The sequence below is a fragment of the Tursiops truncatus genome, chromosome 16 (assembly GCF_011762595.2).
Source record: "Tursiops truncatus isolate mTurTru1 chromosome 16, mTurTru1.mat.Y, whole genome shotgun sequence".
NCBI classification, from domain to species: Eukaryota; Metazoa; Chordata; class Mammalia; order Artiodactyla; family Delphinidae; genus Tursiops; species Tursiops truncatus.
This window is the reverse complement of record NC_047049.1, coordinates 26,594,304-26,615,207: the sequence shown is the minus strand read 5'-3', so window position 1 is coordinate 26,615,207 and position 20,904 is coordinate 26,594,304. Positions and strand designations below refer to the sequence as shown.

The 20,904-nt window shown below is 37.4% G+C and overlaps 1 protein-coding gene across 22 annotated transcripts in view; it reads left to right on the top strand.

The window, feature by feature from the left end:
- The window catches only part of BTRC (beta-transducin repeat containing E3 ubiquitin protein ligase), a 184,128-nt gene that overhangs the window by 157,314 nt on the left and 5,910 nt on the right, over positions 1–20,904 (top strand). For all 22 annotated transcript variants that reach the window (XR_004522406.2, XM_073794056.1, XM_019939841.3 and 19 more), the window contains 9 exons: positions 1,539–1,725; positions 6,716–6,812; positions 7,467–7,604; positions 8,076–8,194; positions 10,024–10,273; positions 10,770–10,888; positions 12,093–12,203; positions 13,858–13,936; positions 19,954–20,146. Coding sequence is in view for 21 of the 22 variants with exons in the window: in XM_073794056.1 (XP_073650157.1) it covers positions 1,539–1,725; positions 6,716–6,812; positions 7,467–7,604; positions 8,076–8,194; positions 10,024–10,273; positions 10,770–10,888; positions 12,093–12,203; positions 13,858–13,936; positions 19,954–20,115 (1,262 nt within the window). In the remaining variant the exon portion in view is untranslated. The remainder of the gene's footprint in view (positions 1–1,538; positions 1,726–6,715; positions 6,813–7,466; positions 7,605–8,075; positions 8,195–10,023; positions 10,274–10,769; positions 10,889–12,092; positions 12,204–13,857; positions 13,937–19,953; positions 20,147–20,904) is intronic.

The following is a 20,904-nucleotide window of genomic DNA, read 5'->3' as shown; positions in this document are numbered from 1 at the left end:
ACCAGACTACTTCAAAAAATGCCTGTAATCCATTAATGTAATGGGTTTGTTTGGAGTGTTAGGTGAAATTACTTCCAAAGACTTATTATAGGGACATAGTGAAAGATCAGGAGCAATTTCATGCCAGCCATTAAAAACAGGAATGCATTTTGGGAACTTCTGATGGTGTAGAAAGTTTCAACATAAAGATGCAGAAATTGTGCCATTACTGTGTTTTGTATGATGAACTAATTATTATATCTTTAATTGGCTTATAGTCATGTTTCTTTAATAAGAATTAGGTGATGAATGCCTCCATCTGCTTGTGCTTAAATATGAACATGTGATGCCAGCCAAACAAGATCCATTTAATGCTTTCTTTTCCAAATCTGCTGAAAAATGTGACTGATATCCATACAATTTTTATAATTAAAATAACGTTTAAGCACATTTGGATTTTTGCTAATGGCATCCAAATGTGTCTTTGTATGATTCAGGGGAAAGACACAAAATGAAATGTGGTATTCTCTCTCCTGTTTGTTAAGTTTGTGCCTAAGGGAATCAGAGTATGAAGGAATCTTTCTGCACTATTTAAGTCTTTAGCAAACCTCTGATATGTAACCTGTAAAGAGAAATAACTTTGAATGTTTTTGTCTCACTTGTGAGTTAGAACAGCAGCCAAAAGTTAGTGCAGATATCCTATTTTACAGGATTTGTTCCTCTGAGGCCCCAGTACAGATTTGGGTAGTAGAGAATTGTAATTGAGAAGCCCACCCAGTTAACACAGTCCAAGATCTACTTCCACTGTTCTTCTCTGTATATCCTACAAAAATAGTCTCTGAAATTATAAGTTATCTATTGGTCTGGGATTTTTTTTTTCCTTTTTTGGCCAACTGTCATTTAGGCTTTATAGCAGCAACTGTTCTCGAATATATTTTTTAAACATCTAGAATTAAACTCGAACTTAAACATACCTCTCGGTCATTCCTCTTGGAATGTTTCTATATCAATCTGTATTTCCTTCTTCTCTCCTTTCTGCATGCCCAGAATTCTATAATCCAGAACATTCTGACTTAGTGCCTCTCCCCCAGTACATTTAAAGGATATTTCTTTTACTGAACAGCTTAGGAACTGCAGCAGTAATAGAAACAGAATGAGAAATGGACCTAATATAGAGAATTGGGGTGTGGGGGGTGTGAACCACAGAGTTTGAGATGCCATCCATAGAACATCCCCTAGTGCCGAAATCCATATAGATAGATGTGAATTGTTTCCTGGAATCCTTTTTATTTTTAATGTCTTGGGGGGTTTGCTGGTTGTTAGTTTTCACTTCCTTATCTAAAGGAAGATGGAAAATACTGTTCATTTCTGTAACCTTATAGAAAAATTATTGACACTCATTTTACCCCAGTCTGTTTGAAAAAGAAACTGGACCACACTAGGGACAGTAATGTGCCTTCATAGCAGAATAAATGCTGTTCTGATTTAAAGGACCTTTTGTAAAAAATCATTCACCACTATCTATGTTCTTTTTCTTTGCCTCCTCCCCCGACCGAAAGCTCGGGGTTTAGATCACATCGCTGAGAACATTCTGTCATACCTGGATGCCAAATCACTATGTGCTGCTGAACTTGTGTGCAAGGAATGGTACCGAGTGACATCTGATGGCATGTTATGGAAGAAGCTCATCGAGAGAATGGTCAGGACAGATTCTCTGTGGAGAGGCCTGGCAGAACGAAGAGGGTGGTGAGGCTTTTAACGTTCTTACTGTTACAGAGCTTCAGGACCTGGCCTTTCAGTCTCTGGAATACAGTATTATTGGGAGCCATGAGACCACTTATCTTTTGATACAGTGATTTTGCTGTTTTATAGCAAAAAATGTTAAATAGTTGTTCGTGTACTTGACAGTTTTTCTTCTGACCAGTCACTCATAAGTGACATAATAATGTGTTAATACTGCTTTGCAAAAAATCATAAAAAAACTGGCCAGCCATTCTATTTGAAGCGTTCTGTTCTCTGGGCAGAGATTGGTATCCTGAAAAAGGGCTGATGGGCAATTTATAAGGCAAGTAGATGGCTTTGAATCACACAGAAGCCATCAGATCTAGCTTTCCCCTAAAATAATCCAGAACAAATAATTATTTTCTTTTTCAGGTTTCTTGCCTTCAGCCCTTGCCTGTGGTGTTTTATCACCTTTGTAATCAAAATTATTTTTATGCCCAACTAGAATAAGAACTCAAGCCATCAGAAAGAGGGAAGATTGGAATTTAGTATAAATCATTGTTTCTTTTTAAGACTCTTATATTTTCTCAAGATTTTACTGCTTAATCCTGAATCCCTTAAGGCATTATATAGTTAGCAGCCCAAGAGATAGTCACCAATTTTGTTGTTCTCTTAATGTAATGGTACCATTTCATTAGAACTTCTGGAAGATGTCTTCTATATATAATTTTCTCTCGGAGGATGTCTCTATAATGTCACTATAAGAAAGTTGGGTGTGAATATTTCATAAATAAAATAAAGGTGACATATTAAATGTTTTAGTTGGGAGATATGCACCAGCAGGCATATGTATGCTCAGTGATATCCTGAGCAATTAATTTTATGAATTGTTTATCGTGGATCATAAAGAGATACAGAACAGTTAAGAATGGAGGATCAGCTTTTCTTAGCAATTTTCATAAAAATATAGTCAGCTCCCTTACTTTTTTTGCATCTTTGAAATTCATTAAAGAATAATAAACATAATGACCTCTAAACATTATACCAAGTGCTTCAAGAGATTTCTGTCATTCTGGCTATTAGGAAGACTTTAAAATTTCTCCCAAATTCAATTAAATTAGGAAGCAAACGCCAGGCAGTTTGGGGCTATGTAAAAATTGCATAAGTGAAAGTTATTATTTCTCCTTCCCGAATATGTTTTCTTTATTCTCATTTATTTCACTATATAGAAAACTAGAAATCTTACCTTTCATAACTTATTTCATAATTTGGAAATAAACTCTTTATATTGTATAAAAAAAAGTATATAGTTGTATGGCATTCGAAGTCCATCATTTTGCTAAGCATGCCAGGATGAGCCTTAGAAATAGAGGAGGCAGTTGCTTACATGGGAAAATTTTAGGGCAGCTAGGAATATTCCTCCACCCCTCAGGGGAAGAAAAAAAAAAATGAAAAAAAACTCCCCTCCAAATAAGTCCTGACCTGAAATTTCAGTTGTAGAGACTTATTCCCATAGCTATAAAGGTTTTGTTCCGTGTTAAAATGTACTTTGTTCCCATTTGAACTGTAAATGACAATAAGCCTTTATCACACCTTGAGACTTTACAAAGTCTCTTTTTTTGAAGGCAGGGAGAACAAGAAGTAGATGGACAGGTCTTGACACATACATGTGAAAATGCCAAAGATAAATGTAGGCTCCACAGTTTTGTTTAGGGTTGGCACTAAAGATCTATTATGTTAGTTACACAGAAGAAAAAACCAAGTAAGATCATTGAACCAGATGGCTTTTTGGCCTTTTAAAAGGGTGTGTGAAGGTATAGCTGAGAAATAATTCAGGATTCAGCACCAATTATCACTTTTCCCTCTATCTCTTCAACCACAGAAACCCATTCCTGCTCTTTTGAGGATCCTTCAGAGTTCTGACTGTATTCCTTTGTCTTTGGCCATATTTATCAGCTTGATACAGACCCATGAAATTTCAAATATTTGTTCACCCCATGAAGATCGCCTCCAGTATCCCCTTCACATTCTGTGGCTGCTTATTTTTACATGTTGCCTTTCTTCCTGTGTTAGTTGTCCTTCCTCACTTAAAAAAAAAAATTAATCTGTGATCACTTTTTCATTTTTTTCTTGCAGGTTGTCTTAACCAAGCCTCCTTTGTCAATAAAGTCTGTTATACTACCTTTCCCCAAATACTGTCTTTGAAAGTTTCTTCCATTTCTTCCAACCAAAAATAAATAAATACAGTTTTCTAAAAAAGCTTTGGGTTTAATTTCCACTCTACTGTTGTATTTTATATCTAGATGAATTTGACACTCTGCCCCTAGGACATGAACTCTTATTTTCTCTCTTGAATAATACTGAATATTCTCTCTGCTCAGTAATGGTAACTCTTAAAAGTATAATAAAAGACCACTTGGGAAAAGTCCATTTTCTTAATCAGCAGATCACATTTTATGATAACATTCTGAATTTAATATTTAGCATTTATCATGTCCTCACACTCTCAGAAGTACTAGGCATTTCAATAGAAGTGGTCCCTGTTGTCAAAGAGCTTCCATCATAAAAGGTTTTGACTTACAAAATAAATATAGACTGAGAAACCAGTTTTCAACACTTAGCCACCCTTTTTTGTAGCACCTTTGATTCAAAGAAACTCATATACTTTAGCAAGGTGTGATAAATACAGTGGGGTAGAAAATGAGATCAGAGGTTTGTATGATTTCTTTTTCCTTATGGTATAGTTTCATTGCATATGAAGAAAATCCTGGGGTGCCTGTATACGATTGCCAGAGATTAAAAGGAGGACAGGAAAAAAAAAAAAAAAAAAAAAAGGAGGACAGGAATCTCTGAGAAATGGTGGGCATTGAGAGACAATAAAGTAGTTAGGGCTTCCCTGGTGGCGCAGTGGTTAAGAATCCGCCTGCCAATGCAGGGGTCGTGGGTTCGAGCCCTGGTCCGGGAAGATCCCAATGCTGTGGAGCAGCTAAGCCTGCAAGCCACAACTACTGAGCCCACGTGCCACAACTACTGAAGCCTGCACGCCTAGAGCCTGTGCTCTGCAACTAGAGAAACCACCACAACGAGAAGCCCACACACTGCAACAAAGAGTTAGCCCCCACTCGCTGCAACTAGAGAAAGCTCGCGCACAGCAGCGAAGACCCAATGCAGCCAAAAATAAATAAATAAGTAAAAATTTAAAAAACAAACCAAAAAACCCACCAGAGATATAAAGTAATTAAGAGTGTGGCCTCTGAAGTCAGACTTAGATTCAAATCCCAGGTCTCCTCACTAGCTGTGTGACCTTGGGCAAGTTGCTTAACCTCCCTGACATTTGATTTCTTCATCTGCCAAATGAATATAGTGATTCTTACCTCATTAAAGGATGTTGACGTTGAAACTATTAAATTGTAATTATTGACCAGATTTTTTTTTTTTTTTTTTTTGCTGAGCTGTGCAGCTTGCGTGATCTTAGTTCCCCCACTAGGGGTTGAACTCGGGCCCCCAGCAGTGGAAGTGCTGGGTCCTAACCACTGGACCGCCAGAGAAATTCCCTATTAACCAGATTAGAACCTCTTCATTCAAAATCTGTTTGCCTGCAATATGTTTATAGAATAATATTGTTCAGAGAAGTGTATCTTGAAGCCCAAATTATTTCATAATGTGTCTTGTTTGCCCTTTTCTTTATGTTGATATATCATGTTTTTTGTTCCTATTAGTCCCTTTAAAAAAAAAAAAACTATTGTTTTAGCTTCTCTGTTGCAGATTACCCTTTTTGTATCAACACAGAAGTCAGAGCCAGCTACCTTCCTGATAGGAAATTTTCTCAACTAATTTTCAAGGTGCATAATAGGAAGAGGGCAGGAGAGAAGTGCTCCTAGAGACACTGAACAATTAATTATTTTGTAATGGAGCTATAGAGGGAGGAGTGGATGACTGGCCCAGAGAAAACATGATTTCTCTGGTGCCAGGATTACACTCAGAGGCATTTCTGCCTATCTCCACTTTGCAAGGCACAGTGCCAATGAGAACAGCAGTTAGTACACCCATAGTGGGGCTTACTAGCTTGCACACCGTGTTTGGTGGGTTCTTAACTTCAGGATGAGGAATTAAATTTTTTACCCAGCAGGAAGTGATTGCCATTTACTGATTTTTTTTTGTAGCAAAGATCTAGCTTGGGATATGAGTATTCCAGAGATGTTCTGTCATAAGGAAGGAGGTGCTAACAAATGTTGCTCACTGGAATCAAGGAAAGGCAATAAAATCCATGTATGTATGTACATAGCCAGGAACACACCTGTGAAAGTCAATTTTGTGCCTTAGACTGGACAGCACAGTGCTCTTAGGCATTTCTTTTTTTTAATCTGGTTTCATAATTGCTGCTGGACACTCCTGTGGTCCCTTTGTTTTCTGTCGAAATTGCTCCTTTTAAAGCATAGCTACACTGATCACCAGCAGCCTGGGTGCCTGAGCCGCCAACACACCTTACCCCATATAACTGGAGACTAGAAAAAGTAATCTCTGTGACAGAGCCATTCCTGCTGCCCACAATGCTAGGCTCCACTGACACTGGCACAGCTTTACTCAGTGGAAAAAGTCTTTGGGGCATGTGCCTAGTTCAAAGGTGGTAGTTATTATCACAAACAAAATTTTCAAAAGATAAGGCCAATGAATCTGTCTGTACAGTGGTCTGATTGTCAGTAGATGAATTCTGAATGTGTGCATTCCATTTGTCTATTGACATAATATTCCTGAAGGCCTGACACTCTGATGTTCTATACTAGAAATCATCATGTTTTACCCAAAAGCAAATCAATGTTGGCAGAGTTCCTTTGAGCCCAGAAAGTTCCTCCTTGACATGGACTCTTGAAATTGAGCTTAACTTCACACCTCTCCAGGCTAGTTATGGAGATTATATGGAATGGTAACTGTGAAAACACTTTGAAGAAATAGGAAGTTCCTTGTAAATGTATAATATTATGATTTTTATTGGGAAATATTTGTTGTTTTTTAGGGGACAGTATTTATTCAAAAACAAACCTCCTGATGGGAATGCTCCTCCCAACTCTTTTTATAGAGCACTTTATCCTAAAATCATACAAGATATTGAGGTAAGAATCTATGTATATTTGGGTATTTGCCAAATACTAGAGAATCATCAACATTCTTCAGTAACAGCATTGCTACAGCAAACCCATTAGGGTTTATTGTGTGGGTTAAAAATCAATTTCTTTACAAGTGAGTAGGATAGGTAAAATATAGTAAATTCCCAGGCAAAAAAACTTTTAAGCTTTTAAAAACTGTTTACTGATAGATAAATAGATGAGAGAATACGATAACAGCAGTGAAACTGCTAAAGTTGCACTTATAAGCCATTATTGAAATATCTTCTGAATTGAGCCTCTGTGGAAGTTCACTGGTAGAAATGGCCACCACAAATGAAAGATGAGCACTGAGTAGGTAACCTCATGTGGTTCATAGCTTGCCCTCTGTTGGTGAACAGTCTCTTCTTTCTAGCAGGTATATTATTTAGTTCAACGAGTTATATACAGGAGAGTTCTAGAAAATAAATCTTTAATTACTTTGCACATGGAAAAATGTTTTACAGCGTTAAATAGTGGCTTTTTAAAAAAAAATGCCTTAAGTTTTATATATCCAGTAGAGTAAAGCATTGAGCATTTGTCATTGGTTACCATGAAAGTCAGATAAGAGCTTAGTTCTAGTCCTCTCCTAATTGTTGCTTCTTTACCATTCCTTCTTCTCAGACAATAGAATCTAATTGGAGATGTGGAAGACATAGCTTACAGAGAATCCACTGCCGAAGTGAAACAAGCAAAGGAGTTTATTGTTTACAGTATGATGATCAGAAGATAGTAAGCGGCCTTCGAGATAACACAATCAAGGTGAGGTCTCTTCAGTTATGGGAAGGTAGCAGAAGGGGTGAGGACGACCACAGTATAAAGCAATCAAGCATAAACTCTAAGCAGTATTTCCAGAAAGTAAGAGTTTTAGATTGTTTCCAGTCCAAAAGCCAAAATTTCCTTAAAGGAAAAATGCCTGCTTCCCTCCAGAAATGCATGCAAGTGGATAGGGCTAGGGTTAAATTCTCTTCTTGAAGTGCACTGAATGGGCTATTACTCTTTTGGCCTTCACATAATTATAGGCTACCGCTGTTCCTTAATGAAAAGGATAAAGTCTGCATTAGTACTGAAGCCACATATATATAGGTGCTTAGCTATACGTATAGGAAAGAATGCATTCCACACTACTCCGGGCTTTGATTCTTTTGGGGAATCAAACATATAATAGAGCCAGCAAGTCTCTGCAGCACCCCATTATCATAATGATCAAAAGGATCTTGTTTGCCATCCTAGATCTGGGATAAAAGCACATTGGAATGCAAGCGAATTCTCACAGGCCACACAGGTTCTGTCCTGTGTCTCCAGTATGACGAGAGGGTGATCATAACTGGATCATCGGATTCCACAGTCAGGTAGAAAATTTCAAATGATCTTTTGAACTCTGAAATATCAGATTCACTCTGTTCTGTCTTAGATAGTAATTTTGTATGTATTTGCATGAACACAGTTAAGAAACTTCATAACCAAAAAAGAATAAACCACCAGCTCTCCCCATCATTGTGTCAGTCTAAAACTAGAAAACTTGATTTAGGAATGGTTACGGTAAGTTTACATTTTTGTACATTTAAGAAACTACAGGGACTTCCCTTGTGGTGCAGTGGTTAAGACTTTGTTTGCAGTGCCAATCCAGGCGGCCTTGGTTCTATCCCTGGTCAGGGAACTAGATCCCACATGCCGCAACTAAGACCAGGCACAGCCTAAATAAATAAATAAATATTTAAAAATAAAAAAAAAATTTAATTACAAAAAAAAAGAAACTACATATTCTATTTTGATTTGGGGGAATCATCTATTACAGAAACTTGGTATACCTTGCATTTCTTACAAAAACCACCTCCTGGGGGAATGACATGAATGGAATGAAGCCTTCCTTTCAAGTGGTTATAACTGTAGTACAGGCATGCGTATCTCCTTTAAAATGTGTACAGGTGAGCAAAGCTCTCTCTTTGTCAACCCCTCCCCTGCTGTCCCTGCAGTTTTTAATTGCAAGCTTCACTCAGGGAGGGACCTTCAATTTCCAGAGGCATTAGTGATTTGATGACACAGCCATTATGCTGCTGGAGTCCACTGTAGCTTGAGTTCTGGGTACTAGCAGCACTACTAGAAACCTCTGTTAGGAATTTTGCCTTGAGCTAAAGGATTTAGCAAACATAATGCATCAAAAGTAACTTTAAAAAAATAGGGAAAAAAGCAGTTAACTGCATTGTTAGATTCTCTGAAGCTAAATGTTTACCATTCCAAGTTATCCTCTGTGAATAGAAAAGGCCGTTCCTGTTTCTTGTCTTTTGACTTAAAGGCACAGCAAATTCTGTTCTTAGAGTTATCAACATTTAACATTTATTGGTGCTTGTGGAGTGCCTCAAGGAAGCTGAAAGATTGTAAAGGCTAACATCATTTATAGGACAAGGGAAAAAATGATTTTCTAAAAGAGGGTTAAACTGAAAAAAGAAATAAAATGTGTTGTAAAAAACAAAGTAAATATACAAAAATAGAGTGATCAAAGTAAAATATACCTTCACAAAAAATTCTCAAGCTATCCAAGGGTCACACACTCTGCTGTGAAGCCCATATTGATATTGGGATGGCTGTTCTTGATCCCTACACTCATTTAAAGCACAGAAATGGGGCCTTACATTTAGAGTCTAGATAATTTTAGGCCTTGATCTATGTGGTGAAAAGGTCCAGCATCATCAAACTCAAATCCATAGTACTAAGTCAGTCTGTTAGGGAAGCTTCTTGGCCTATGTCAGTCTAGGACCTGAGGGCTGTCTGTGGGACCACCAGTGCTGTAGTTATTATTAATCAGATTCCCAGTTTAAAATGTAACAGATTGAATGTTAGAAGGTATATGATAATCTTGAAGTCTGTGGCCAATTCTCTGGTGATGGTCGCTGCAACCTCATTCCAGCCCCCTGAAACTAGCCCAGATTTCACATTGACAGCATCCCATCCCCTTCCTCTTCCTTCTCTCCCAGTCCAGCCCTCTGTCTACCACTTCCCCATGATCCATCAGTACACTTTAACTCAGCTCAACTTCAGAGCTGCAGAAGGAAAGTAGGGTGTAACACTAACTATGAGAATAGGGTGGGAAGGGTGGGGAGTGAGGTGGTCCAATACTTGTAATAGATTGTAGCATGAGCTCCTCCTCAATCTCGGATAACCTTAATGTTGTTTGTTCCAGGGTGTGGGATGTAAATACAGGTGAAATGCTAAACACATTGATTCACCATTGTGAAGCAGTTCTGCACTTGCGTTTCAATAATGGCATGATGGTGACCTGTTCCAAAGACCGTTCCATTGCGGTGTGGGATATGGCCTCCCCAACTGACATCACCCTCAGGAGGGTGCTTGTTGGACACCGAGCTGCAGTCAATGTCGTGGACTTTGATGACAAGTACATCGTTTCTGCATCTGGGGATAGGACTATAAAGGTAAAAAGGCATTTTTCAGTAAGTCCCCAACTTAGAAAAGGGAAGTTCATGTGGAAATCTGCTCAAGGGCAGTTTCATACTTAACCCTCACTGTAGAATACTTAATATTTAAATCAACTACTAGTTTATGCGTAAAAAGGTAATGAGTGAGATAGGTTGTGTGACAATTTGAATTAGGTTTTTATTCCTATAAATAATGGTGAGTATGAAAAGGGCAGGGGTAAATTTAGGTTCAAGAAAATTTGTCTGCAAGACCAGACTAACCCCATAAGAGTACATCAGTTTGAGGATTCTCATGTGATAGCAGCCAGCTGCAAATTAGCCGTATATTACTATGAATTAAACTTGTCATTTTTTGGTTTGATTTGGATTGGTTTGAAAAGTTGAATTCCCCCTATTAGTTCAGTCCTATTTTCTGCTTCCCAAAAACTCCAGTTGCCATAGATTTTACTAGTAAAAGCACCAGATCAACTGCCAAATGCTATTTTTATTTCAGGTATGGAACACAAGTACTTGTGAATTTGTAAGGACCTTAAATGGACACAAACGCGGAATTGCCTGTTTGCAGTACAGAGACAGGCTGGTCGTGAGTGGCTCATCTGACAACACTATCAGGTGAGCAGCAGGTGCCCTTGCCCAGAAGGGATCACTGTTATCCTGCCATTCATTGTTTGTGCACAGATCAAACAGATTTTCAACTGTGTTAAGTTTATAATAAAACATTTTTCAGTTTCTGTAGCTTCTTACAGATCAAAAGTTTGCCCCAAGCAGAGAGGCAGCATAGCAAAGCCTTTTGTTGATGTGTTTCCTTCCTGTAATAGTTTTATCACCATATAGACCTATTTAAAAAGAACTGCTTGAAAGAGGAAGTGAGCAAGAGAGATAAAAATGGAGGCTGAAGGCCCTTCTCTTTAAATTTCTCCTGTCTGCAGTTGAAAAGTGGTAATAAATAGCTAAAGGTCTTTTCTCTTTGCCACTGTTCTAAAAAAAGAAAAGAGATTTGTTTCCCTGCTAGAAATTGTGCATTTTGTTTTCTTAGCATTACATAATTAGCCAGGGAGTTACCAGTCTTTGAAATTATGAAAAAATTATGAAGAATCCACAAATTGAAGTACTTTTTGGTATTTATCCTTCATGAAGATGAATGACACTCATATGAATAGAATTTGGAAGATTTATCAACCCTCTCCCCCTCCTTCAAAGAAGTACTAAGGAATGAAAAGGCTATTGAAAAAACAGATAGATATTGTTATATCTAAGGAAATTATCATTCCTAGAAATCCTTTGGATTGGTCAGAAAGCATACATAATTTAAATTAGTATATAAAAGTTTTTGAGAACTTACTTTGCATTTCCATTATATGAGAAAAACTGTCCTGGACAGTGGGGTGACAGCAGAGAGTGTCCTCAGTGACAAAGGTGGACATACTTTGTGAGGGCAGGATGTCACTGATACTGCGTCTCATTCTTAGTAATTGTGATTTTAGGAAACATTATTTTTCTTGGCTTGGTCATTTCCTTCATAGGCAACTGTGTACATTGAATTCATCTTTTATATTGCTTGGTGACCCTGATTACAGAATTATATGAAGGTTGGTGCTTTGAAAATATATACTGCATATTTGAACTTAAATCGTACATTTTTCTGCTTATACGGCAGAAAAGAAATAAATTACACTGAAAGTAATACATTTGTGTATGAGTGTTGATTGATTTTATTTTTTGGATATTTTAAAAGACGTATGAAGTATGTTATTATAACATTCCAAGCTTAGAAAAGAATACCTGAAAATTCACTTGACTCAATTTTCTCTTTTAGATTATGGGACATAGAATGTGGTGCATGCTTACGAGTGTTAGAAGGCCATGAGGAATTGGTGCGCTGTATTCGATTCGATAACAAGAGGATAGTCAGTGGAGCCTATGATGGGTGAGTTTGCTAACAGCGTTTTTTAAAAATCTACCTGTTAATCCCTCCTGCCTTAGAATGTTAAATATAACCTTTCCTTGTCTCTAAAAGATTATAGATATCACAGAAAAAATCTGATACAATATTTCTTGTGTCTAATCCATATATTCACCTCTCCTTTGTTTACTCTTTTCTAAAATATGCTTCCCAATCATTTAATTGTACTTGTTTGCTCATGAATTTCATTAATATTTTGGCTTTTTGGTTATATATTTATCCATTTTGCCGTATAAAGCAAAGAACTGGGTAAACCCACTATATCAGGATATGAATATAAAATAGTGACTTATTAATAAAGCTGAAACGTTGGAGGGCAATATCTTGAGGGTGGGGTGGCGCTTAGTATGGTACAGTCTTGAATTTTTATCCCTCTTAGTGATTCCTAAAAGTACAGCCCTCTTGTCCTCACTTCTAGCATTTCAGTCACAATGAGTTAAGTAATCTTTACTTTCCTTTAGTCTGATTTCGAATGGTCATAGAGTCCATTCATGTTGTGGATAGATCCCATGTCCAGCAATGCTAATAAGCACATAGTAAATTCTTACAAAAGTGTATTCACTTATGAAGTGCTCTCTATCATTTCTCCTCATCAAGGTGCCTGATTTGGGGAAGTAGAAGGTCACAGTTCAAATATTGGCAGCTTTTTATTTTATTTTATTTTATTTTTATATTTATTTATTTAGCTCCACCGGGTCTTAGTTGCAGCACGTGGGATCTTTTTAGTTGTGGCATGTGGGATCTAGTTCCCTAACCAGGGATCGAACCCAGGCCCCCTGCCTTGGGAGTACAGAGTCTTAATCACTGGACCACCAAGGAGGTCCCTGGCAGCTTTTGTAAATATCAGAAACTAACTTACAACATTATCTTAGTTTATGAGCTGGCTATACTGATATATTAAGACAACTCAAGCAGCAGCAGTAAGTGTTAAGAGACCCACTTCCTCTGCTTTGAGTCAGCCATCACTGTTCTACCCTTGGGAAATTGTTCAGGGTATGATGACATGTTCCAGATAAGTCCAAGGTTGTATTTTCTCATTGCCCTGGTTTTGATCTATACCCACTTTTCTTGGGTTTTTTCTGTTGTTAATACTTACCTTGAGGAGACATGACCTATACTTGATTTATAGAAGAGCTATACTTTTCTTATTTAAATCAAAATATGAGGATTTGCTTATATCAACTCCAGAGCTCTTAAATGGACCCCAGTCCTCTGATATGTGTGACGTGAGCCATTCTTAGAATTGACCAGAAAGAAGATGCCTCAGAGTTATAGGTTTCTAGGTCTAAGTGATCTCTTCTATCATTAAGAGTGCTAATGTATCGATATAAGAACTCCTTTTGGCCCAAAGTATGGTGTAACTTTACCATTCACTCTCTTCAGTTTGGTTAAAGCTAACCTGTTTCTCGTTTTTAGGTTAATCACGTACATTTTCCACTTTTAAGAATGAATGCAAGGACTGAGTCTCCAAAACAAAAAAGTTTTTGTATATTTCTGTGAGCTGCACTTATAAACTATCTTCGCCGTACATATTTATTGCCGTGACTTTTTACTGTTCTTCCTGTGTTCCCTTAATTTTGCTTTTAACTAAGATTTTTGTCCCCTTTTTGATCTTTAGAAAAATTAAGGTGTGGGATCTTGTAGCTGCTTTGGACCCCCGTGCTCCTGCAGGAACTCTCTGTCTACGGACCCTTGTGGTAAGAGCCTTATTGTTTAGAGGGGTTTGGGGAGCAGGAAGGGAAAGAAATTAACATTGATGTGCTGTGGAATACAGAGCTGGATTTGATAGTTGGAACTTCACAAAGCCTACTACTAAGTGGAAAGGCAACCAATACATGACAATAAAATATGTTTATATAGCTGCCTTTCATCCAAAAGTGCTTTAGAGACTGTATATGGAGAAGAATGTGGCAGCTGTTCAACAGCTGCACGGCAGCTCTACACACAGTTTAGTACAGGAAGTGAATAAGAATTCTCTATCCGCCAGAAACAGTAGGGGGTACTTAGGGAGAGAGAACATAATTACTCAATTGGAACCTGTCCAGAATCTGAGGACCTGCACACCTGTGCCTGCAAAAAGTGCCAGGGGAGTCTGTGTGAACCCCCTGGTCAGCCCCTGAGTTACGCTTCCTGTTTAAGGCATGCCACCTGCAGCAATTTAAATCTCGTCTCTTTTATACTAATATACCCCCTTGCCCAAACATCTTGATATTTGGGCAAAGAAGTGACATAGAAGGAAGAATGTCACCTCAAAAGCACCAAGTTCTTTATCGTGGTGTTAGCCAAAGGCCCAGATCAGAAAATGGCTTAAGGTTTGAAAGCTGCTTCCACTAGAAAAAGATTAGGTGGGGCACCAGGGAGGACAAATCTTTTGCACAATTCAGGGAAAAGATGAGAGCAAGCATTTGAAGCCCAGTGTTCTGAATCCTGACTCTCAACATTTAGGCAGCCTCTGCTTTGGAGAAGAGGGAGATGCATTTCTTTGTCTCCCTTGTTGGATTTAAAGCTCATTCTTATAGCACCAGACCTGCTTTACCTGCATGTTTCACACATGGTTTTTTAAAGTGTGTACTTTAATTCATTTGATTTTTGAAGTATAATTTACATACAGCAAAATTTGTCCCTTTTTTAGTGTACTTCTATGAATTTTGCAATTGTGTAAACACCACAGTCAAGATATAGAACATTTCCATCACCCCAAAAATGATACCCCTTCATATTAATCCCCTCTCCTCAACCCCTAGCAACTGTCCCTATAGTTTTGCTATGAGTGTCATATAAATTAAATCATATTTATGTAGCTTTTTGCACTTGGCTTTTTTCACTTCTTTTGAGATTCATCCACATTGTTGCATGTGTTAATACTTTGTTCCTTTTTATTGCTGAGTGGTATTCCATTGTATGGATGAACTAATTTCTTTATTCATTCACCAGTTTAAGGACATGTGGAATGTTTTCAGTCTTTGGTGATACTGAAAACATTCCCATACAGGCTTTTGTATATACATTTTTTTCTTTCATTTCTCTTGGGTAAATACCTAGGAGTATGATTTCTGAATATATATTTAAATTTAAAAGAAACTACCAACCTGTTTCCCAAAGTAGCATTTTGGGAGTTTGCGAATGCAAACCATTTTACATTTCCACTAAACAATGTGTGAATGTCCAATTTTTCCACATCCTTGACAGGACTTGGTGTTGTCAGTTTTTAAAAACATTACAGCCATTTGAGTAGGTGTGTAGTGGTTGTAGTTTTAATTTACATTTCTGTGATAGCTAATGGTATAGAACATCTTTTCATGTGCTTCTTTTGAAGTGTCTTCACATCTCATCCTCATTTATTTATTGAGTTGTCTTACTAAGTTTTTAAAAACATTTATTGTGGTATAATAGACATACAATAACATGAGCATATTTAAGTATACAACTTGCTAAATTTTGACGTATGTACAAAACAGTGAAAACATCACTTCAGCCAAATAATGAACATATCCTTATGCCCCCTATTACATAGTAATCCCTCCTTCCCATCCCACCCCACTTTTCCTTGCTCCTATCCCCAGACAGCCACGGATCTTCTTTCTGTCAGTATTGATTAGTTTACATTTTCTAGTGTTTTATGAATGTAATCATAACAGTATGTACTCTTTTTTGCCTGTTTCATTTCACAAAGCATAATTATTTTGAGATTCACCCATGTTGTTCATATAGAGCAATTTTCCTTTTTGAAAATTGCTGAGGAGTATCCCATTGTATGGTTATACCAAAATTTATTTATCCATTTGCTAATTGATGAAAATTTAGGTTATTTCCAGTTTGGGCCTATTACAAATAAAGTTTCTATAAACATTTATGTACAAGTCTTTGTATGAACATATATTTTCATTTCTCTGGGATAAATCCTAGAAACAGAATGGCTAGGTCACATGGTAAGTATATTATTAATATTTTTAGCAACTGCCAAACTGTTTTCCAAAGCATTGTACAGTTTAACATGGTAGTACAACTGTGCATGAGAGTTCCAGTTACTCCATATCCTCACCAATACTTAGTACAGTCTTTTTTGAATCCTTCTAATAAGTGTGTCATTGTACTGCATTGTGATCTTAATTTTATATCCCTAATGTTAATAATGTTGAGCATCTTTTTTTTTTTTTTAAAGGGGGACTTTTAAAAAAAATTTATTTATGTTTGGCTGCATTGGGTTTTCATTGCTACGTGCAGGCTTTCTCTGGTTGCAGCAAGTGGGGGCTACTCTTCGTTGCCATGTGCAGGCTTCTCATTGAGGTGGCTTCTCTTGTTGGAGGGCACGGGCTCTAGGCTCACGGGCTTCAGTCGTTGTGGCACACAGGCTCAGTAGTTGTGGCTCGCAGGCTCTAGAGCACAGGCTCAGTAGTTGCGGTACACGGGCTTAGTTGGTACACAGGCTTAGTTGCTCCACGCCATGTGGGATCTTTCCAGACCAGGGATTGAACCTTTGTCCCCTACATAGGCAGGCAGATTCTTAACCACTGCACCACCAGGGAAGCCCCAGTGTTGAGCATCTTTTCATATGTTTATATGCCATCCATATATCTACTTTGCTGAAGTGTTTGAATGTTTTGCCCATTTTAAAAATTGAGTGGCTTTCTGATTATTGAGTTTTAAGATTCTTTTGCATATTCAGCATACAAGTCCTTTGTTAGGTATGTGATTTGCAAATATTTTTTTTCCAGTCCATGGTTTGTTTTTTTATTCCCTTTAAAGTATCTTTTGAAAAGCAGAAATTAATTTTGATTAAGTCCAGTGTGTCAATTTTTCTGTTAGGGATTATGTTATTAGCTATTATATCTTAAAAAAAAAATTTATTTGCCTAATCCAAAGTCACAAAGATTTTCCCCTCTATTTTCTTCGAGAAGTTTTATACTTTGAGGTTTTACATTTTAGTCAGTGATTCATTTTGAGTTAGTTTTTGCGGATGGTACAAGGTATGGATCAAAGTTCATATGGATATCTGATTGTTCCACCTCCATTTATTCAGAAGACTCTCCTTTTTCGTCTTCGTCATCTTCTTTTTTTTTTTTTTTTTTAGATTTTTATGTTTATTTATTGCTGTAGAACAACTGCCTGACATAGAGAAGATACCATTAATGGCTTTGGAGATTTGTTTCCCCTTTTTCTTCTTAATAGCAGCTTTGTCAAAAACAAATTGACCATATATGTGTGGGTCTACTTACGGACCTACTCAGTTCCATTGCTCTTTTTGTCTATCTTGATGCCAATATTATACTATCTTGGTTACTGCAGCTTTTTAATAGCCCTTTAAGTCAAGTAGTGTTAAGTCATTCAACTGTGTTCTTTTTCAAAGTATTTTGGATTCTTTGAATTTTCATGTGAATTTTAGAATCTGTTTGCCAATTTCAACAACAAAAAGTCTGCTGAGATTTTCATTGGGATCATGTTGAATCTAGATCGATTTGGCAAGAATTGACTTCTTAACAATATTAAATTTTCTTCTAAATAAAGACCATTTATTTAGGTCTTTTAAAATTTCTCAGCAATGTTTTATAGCTTTCAACGTAAAGGTCTTATACATCTTTTGTCATATTTATCCTTAAGTATTTGTTATTTTTAATGCTATTATAAATGGTATTTAAAATTTTTGATTTCTGGATTGTTCACTGCAAATATGTACAAATACACTTCTTTTCCAATCTGTGTACCTTCCATTTTTCTTTTTTGTTTTATTGTACTGACCATCAGTACAGTGCTCAAAAGAATTGGTAAGAGTGGATGTCCTTATCTTTGGGAAAAGGCATTTGGTCTTTTACCATTTTATATATACTTTTATATAGATATATGTTAGCTATAGGTTTTTCATAGATACATTATCAGGGGATTAGGAGGTTCCCTTCAGTTCCCAGATTGCTGAGAGCTTTTATTAGGAATGGATGTTGGTTTTTTTTTTTGTTGTTTTTTTTTTGCGGTATGTGGGCCTCTCACTGTTGTGGCCTCTCCCGTTGCGGAGCACAGGCTCCGGACGCGCAGGCTCAGAGGCCATGGCTCACGGGCCCAGCCGCTCCGCGGCATGTGGGATCTTCCCGGACCAGGGCACGAACCCGCAACCCCTGCATCGGCAGGCGGACTCTCAACCACTGTGCCACCAGGGACCCCTGGATGTTGGTTTTTGTTAAATGCTTTTATCTGCATCCATTGAGGTGACCATATGGTTTTCACCTTTATTCTGTTAATTGCTGTATTACATTGATTTTTGATATTAAACTTTGCATCACTACAGATCCCATGGACATTAAAAGGATTCTAATAAAGGAATACTGTGAACAGCTCTATGCCCCCAGAATTGATAACCCAGATGAAATGGACCAATACCTTGAAAGATACAATCTTCTACAACTTAGGAAGAAATAGACATTCTGAACAGACCTATACCTATTAAAGAAATTTAATAAATAATTAATAACCTTCCAAAACAGAAAGCACCAAGCCCAGATGGGTTCACTGGTGAATTCTATTAAATGTTGAAGGAAGAAATTATACCAATTCTCTATAATTTCCTCCAGAAGATGGAAGCAGAGTGAATACTTGCTACCTAATTCTGTGAGGCCGGCATTACCCTAATACTGAAACCAAACAAAGATATAACAAGAAAAGAAAACTACAGACCAGTATGTCTTATGAACACAGATGCTCATCTATCTAATGAGCTAATTTACATCTTGTAAAGAATATAAAATAGTGCAGTCTCTATGGAAAACAGTATGGTGGCTCCTCAGAATATTAATGATAGAATTACTGTGTGATCCAGCACTCCCACTTCTGGGTATATATCCAAAAAAATTAAAAGCAGAATCTCAGAGAGATCTTTGCATACTCATGTTCATAGCAGTATTACTCATAATAGCCAAGAGATTGAAGCAACCCAAGTATCCATTGATAGATGAATGTATACACAAAATGTGGTGTGTTTGTGTGAATATATATATATATATATATATATATATATATATATATATACACACACACACACACACACACAGAGAGAGAGAGAGAGAGAGAGAGAGAATGGAATAGAATAGAATATTGTTCAGCCTTAGAAAGGAAATACTGTCACATGCTACAACATGGATGAAACTTGAGGACATTATTCTAAGTGAAACAGGCTTATACCTGCTTATGAGAGCCAATTGTTAGACGTTCATGAATTTTGCAAGCTGGTTGAACTCAGATGGGTAGCTTGAAATTAGCCAGGATAGAGATTTTTAGACCATAAAATGTGCAAATGCTTTTACAAATTGGGGAGAGTTAATTGATAACTATATACCAGCACACTAGTTATTATTGCTCATCGGTCCTTGGCCTCTGATTGTAAAAGAATCCTAGAAATACAGGGAAGAGGATAAACCCAGGGAGGTACTGAGGAATGTTCTCATTCAGCCTGAGTCTAGGAGAGTTAGTAATGAGAAACTAGTGTACTATTTGGCATGTATCAGCTCTAGTAAATATTGCTTTGATTGTATATGAAATCAACTACCCAATATTTGACTTTTCCATCCTGCCTTTAATCCAAGTTAAGGTTTTTCTCTGTATTCTTGAAACAGCTAAATGGTAGAGAAAACTATCAGCATAGGCTTTCCATAGACTCCTTTTGACAAGTTGCTGAATTTGTGTCCTTTTGATTTCGAGTAGTTCAAAAGTTCTGTTTCTGCTTCTTTAGGAGCATTCTGGAAGAGTTTTCCGACTCCAGTTTGATGAATTCCAGATTGTCAGTAGTTCACATGATGACACAATCCTCATCTGGGACTTCCTAAATGATCCAGCTGCCCAAGCTGAACCCCCCCGCTCCCCTTCTCGAACATACACTTATATCTCCAGATAAATAATCATACACTGACCTCAGACTTGCCCAGGTATGAAAAAGAATTGTGAACATAGCACTGTGGGTAGGAAATGGAACATTGGCTGTAAGGTATTGTGAGTTCATGGAGGCTTCTCATGCCCTTTATATCTCCAAGTCCTGTAAAGCAGGAGCTGACACCATGAGACAGGGCTGGGGGCTGCACATTGGACACTGCCTTTGGTTGAGGTAGCCAGCGTCAGTTCTTAGATGATTCTTGAACTAGATCTAGATGATCCTTGTGTAGTAGAACTAATATTCCTGCCTCAGTAATCTAGTAGGATTTTTAAGAAAATAAAATGAGATTTGAATCAGTTTCAAAACTAAGAGTATTGACTCTAAAGCCTATGGCTTTGTAATTCCCAGATTAAACTAGCACCTTTAATGGAGACCCTTTAACCCAAGTAGATAACCTAATGTGTGAAAGGAAAAATTTCTTGGTGAAATATCGGGCTGCCTTCTCACAGCTCTGCCTTGTCAGTATCATTTGATTGTAAAAGGTAGCTTTTCTTTTATCCTTATCCGCATTCCCTACTGCCTCCAAAAAAGAAAAGAACTATTTTTTGACCTTGGAAGTAGCTCTGGAGTTGGTGAGAACTCCATATAATCTCCCACTCAAGTCTCCATCCTGTCTCTGGGGCAGGAAAAGATCCTAACATTCATCTTAATCTATAGCCGTGGTGTATTTAGGTCATACTTGGTGCCCTAACCAGTTCAAATATAGGTAATCACTGGTTTGGGAAAACTGTACTAGCTACTGGGGAGGATTGC